The 2204-nt window shown below is 60.8% G+C and overlaps 1 protein-coding gene across 1 annotated transcript in view; it reads right to left on the minus strand.

Annotated features, from left to right (window-relative positions):
- Window positions 1-2204, minus strand: part of FBF1 (Fas (TNFRSF6) binding factor 1) — a 48038-nt gene that overhangs the window by 4431 nt on the left and 41403 nt on the right. The window contains exons 23-27 of the mRNA XM_011965860.1: window positions 1407-1529; window positions 1136-1321; window positions 508-684; window positions 299-436; window positions 88-205 (exon numbers count right to left, since the gene is read on the minus strand). Of these exons, the coding sequence (XP_011821250.1) occupies window positions 88-205; window positions 299-436; window positions 508-684; window positions 1136-1321; window positions 1407-1529 (742 nt within the window). The remainder of the gene's footprint in view (window positions 1-87; window positions 206-298; window positions 437-507; window positions 685-1135; window positions 1322-1406; window positions 1530-2204) is intronic.

Below are 2204 nucleotides of genomic sequence, written 5' to 3' on the forward strand. Positions count from 1 at the left end.
TGGAGCAGCTGGAGGAGGGCCTGCCCACTCCTAGCACTGCCCCTGCCCAGTCCTGAGCCACCGGCTCTTCCTTCCAGAGCCACTCACCTCTCTGGCTGGAGGCTGCAGGGCCCTGGGCCCTGGGGAACAGACCCATGAGGCTGGAGGGCAGGTCCTGTCGTGCGCGGTCCAGTTGCAGCCTCTGCTGGGCCAGACTCAGATGCTCCTGTCCCCGTTCCCCCGGAAAGAAGGACTCAGCTGTCAGGTGCGAGGCTGGGGGTGTCGGGGGCAGGGGTGCCATACACTCAGGGAGCCTTGCCTGGTGCATGTGCTGCTCCTGCTTCCGCAGCCTCTCCTGCTGTTGCTGCACCGCCTGCAACCGGGCCTGCTGCTCTGCCTGCACCTGCCGGGCCTCACGCAATGCTCGCTCGCCCTCCTCATACTTCTCGGAGGCCACCTGCAGGGAGGCCGCCTGGGTCAGGGCTGCCCGAGCTCAGCCGCGCCCACACCCATGTGCCCGAGCAGCACCTTGCTCATGCTCTCCACCTCCTCCGCGCGGAGCTTGACACGTAGGGCGGTGGCGTTGGTCCTCTCCTTCTCCAGCCGCAGCTCCTGCCGCTCCTGCTCCAGGGCTGCTCTTTCTGCCGCCAGCTGCTTCTCCTCAGCCCGGAGCTCGCTGGCCCTGATCTTCAGCTCAGCTTGCTCCTGGAGATGGCGGAGGCCCTGCTGCATTCTCCTCCCAGGAGTTGCGCTGCACTCTGTGCAGGACTCTAGGGTCCCCTCTGCCCACCCTGCCCCTGGGAGGGGGTGGTGGAGCCAAGGGCTTCCAGGGAGGGCCAGAGAAGCCTGGGGCCAAGCCGGGGTGCTGCCCTCACAAGCCACGTGACTGTGGCAGGCTCAACTCTGAAGTTCGGTTTCCTCATTTCTAAATGATCAAAGTCATGGGAATATGAGGATCCAATGATAAAATATGTATAATGCACCTGGGACAATACGAGGAAGCTGTTAGCATGATGATGTGATTACTGTTTTAATCCCTATGCTCTTGTGACATTAGTGCTACACTCTCCTTTCCTAAAACTAGAAGCGGATGTGTCCAGATAGAGGGGCGCAGGCTACCCCGGGCCCTCCACTGTCCAGAGGCTCTGGGCCCTACCTTGGCCAGGCTGATGAGGGTGCCCTCCCGCTGGGTGTCCACCTGCAGCGCCCGCTCGGCCTCGCGCTCGGCCCGCTCCTTACTCAGCTTTTGCTGTGCAGAGAACTCCGCCCACTCGGCCGCCAGGCGCCGCCGCTCCTCCCCGCACTTGAGCATGACAGACTTCTGCTCCTCCAGCAAGGTGCTCTGGGATGTGGGGGGTGAGGGCACAGGGTGAGTGTCCCTGGGCATAATGGCAGGGGCAGGGGCTGAGTGCAGTGGCTTGACTCACCTTGGCCCGCTCCAGCTCCGCCCTTTCCATGGCCATCTGCTGGGCCGTGACCTTCCTTTGCTCCTCTAGGGCGCGCTGCATGGACTCCGCCTTGGACTGCTCGGCAGTCACCCGCCAGCGTTCCTGTAGGGCCCAGGGCAGGACTGAGAGCGTGGTTCCCACCCTGAGGATCACGCCTGGCCACTCCCTGAGGAGCTGCACGAACCCACCAGTGTCTCCCACGCTATGCCACTGACCTGTCCTTCCCAAAGAGGCATAAAATGAGGGGTGCCTGAGAGGCACTGCCAGGGCCCAGCCCGCATGATTCTGCCCAAGAGGAGGACCCAGCAGGTGCCCTCCCAACTCTCAGGTCTCCAACAGCACCAAGGCTAGCAGCTTGGGAGGGCCAAGGAGCAGCAACATCCCTGCCGCTGAATGGCCAGCTACACACTCTGCCTGTCCTCACCCATCAGCCAAGCAGGCTGAGCACAGGGTGGCCTAATGCTGTGCTGTGGGCCCAGCCACACACAGCACGAGGCAAGAGCTTCACTGTGCCTGACCCCAGGCAGGTGCTTAACACAGTTACCAAATGAAGAGGCGAATCAAAATGGTTCACAACATAAAAGCATCTCTATCTATGTTGATATGGCTATAGGATAGATATCAGCTCAGCAGTGGACATCTCTGACTAGTGAGATATTTTTATTTTCTTCTTTAAAAACTTTTTTTTTTTGGCCAGGCACAGTGGCTAGGGCCTATAATCCCAGCACTTTGGGAAGCCAAGACAGGTGGATCACCTGAGGTCAGGAGTTCAAGACC

Source organism: Mandrillus leucophaeus, unplaced genomic scaffold (assembly GCF_000951045.1).
Source record: "Mandrillus leucophaeus isolate KB7577 unplaced genomic scaffold, Mleu.le_1.0 Scaffold1, whole genome shotgun sequence".
NCBI classification, from domain to species: domain Eukaryota; kingdom Metazoa; phylum Chordata; class Mammalia; order Primates; family Cercopithecidae; genus Mandrillus; species Mandrillus leucophaeus.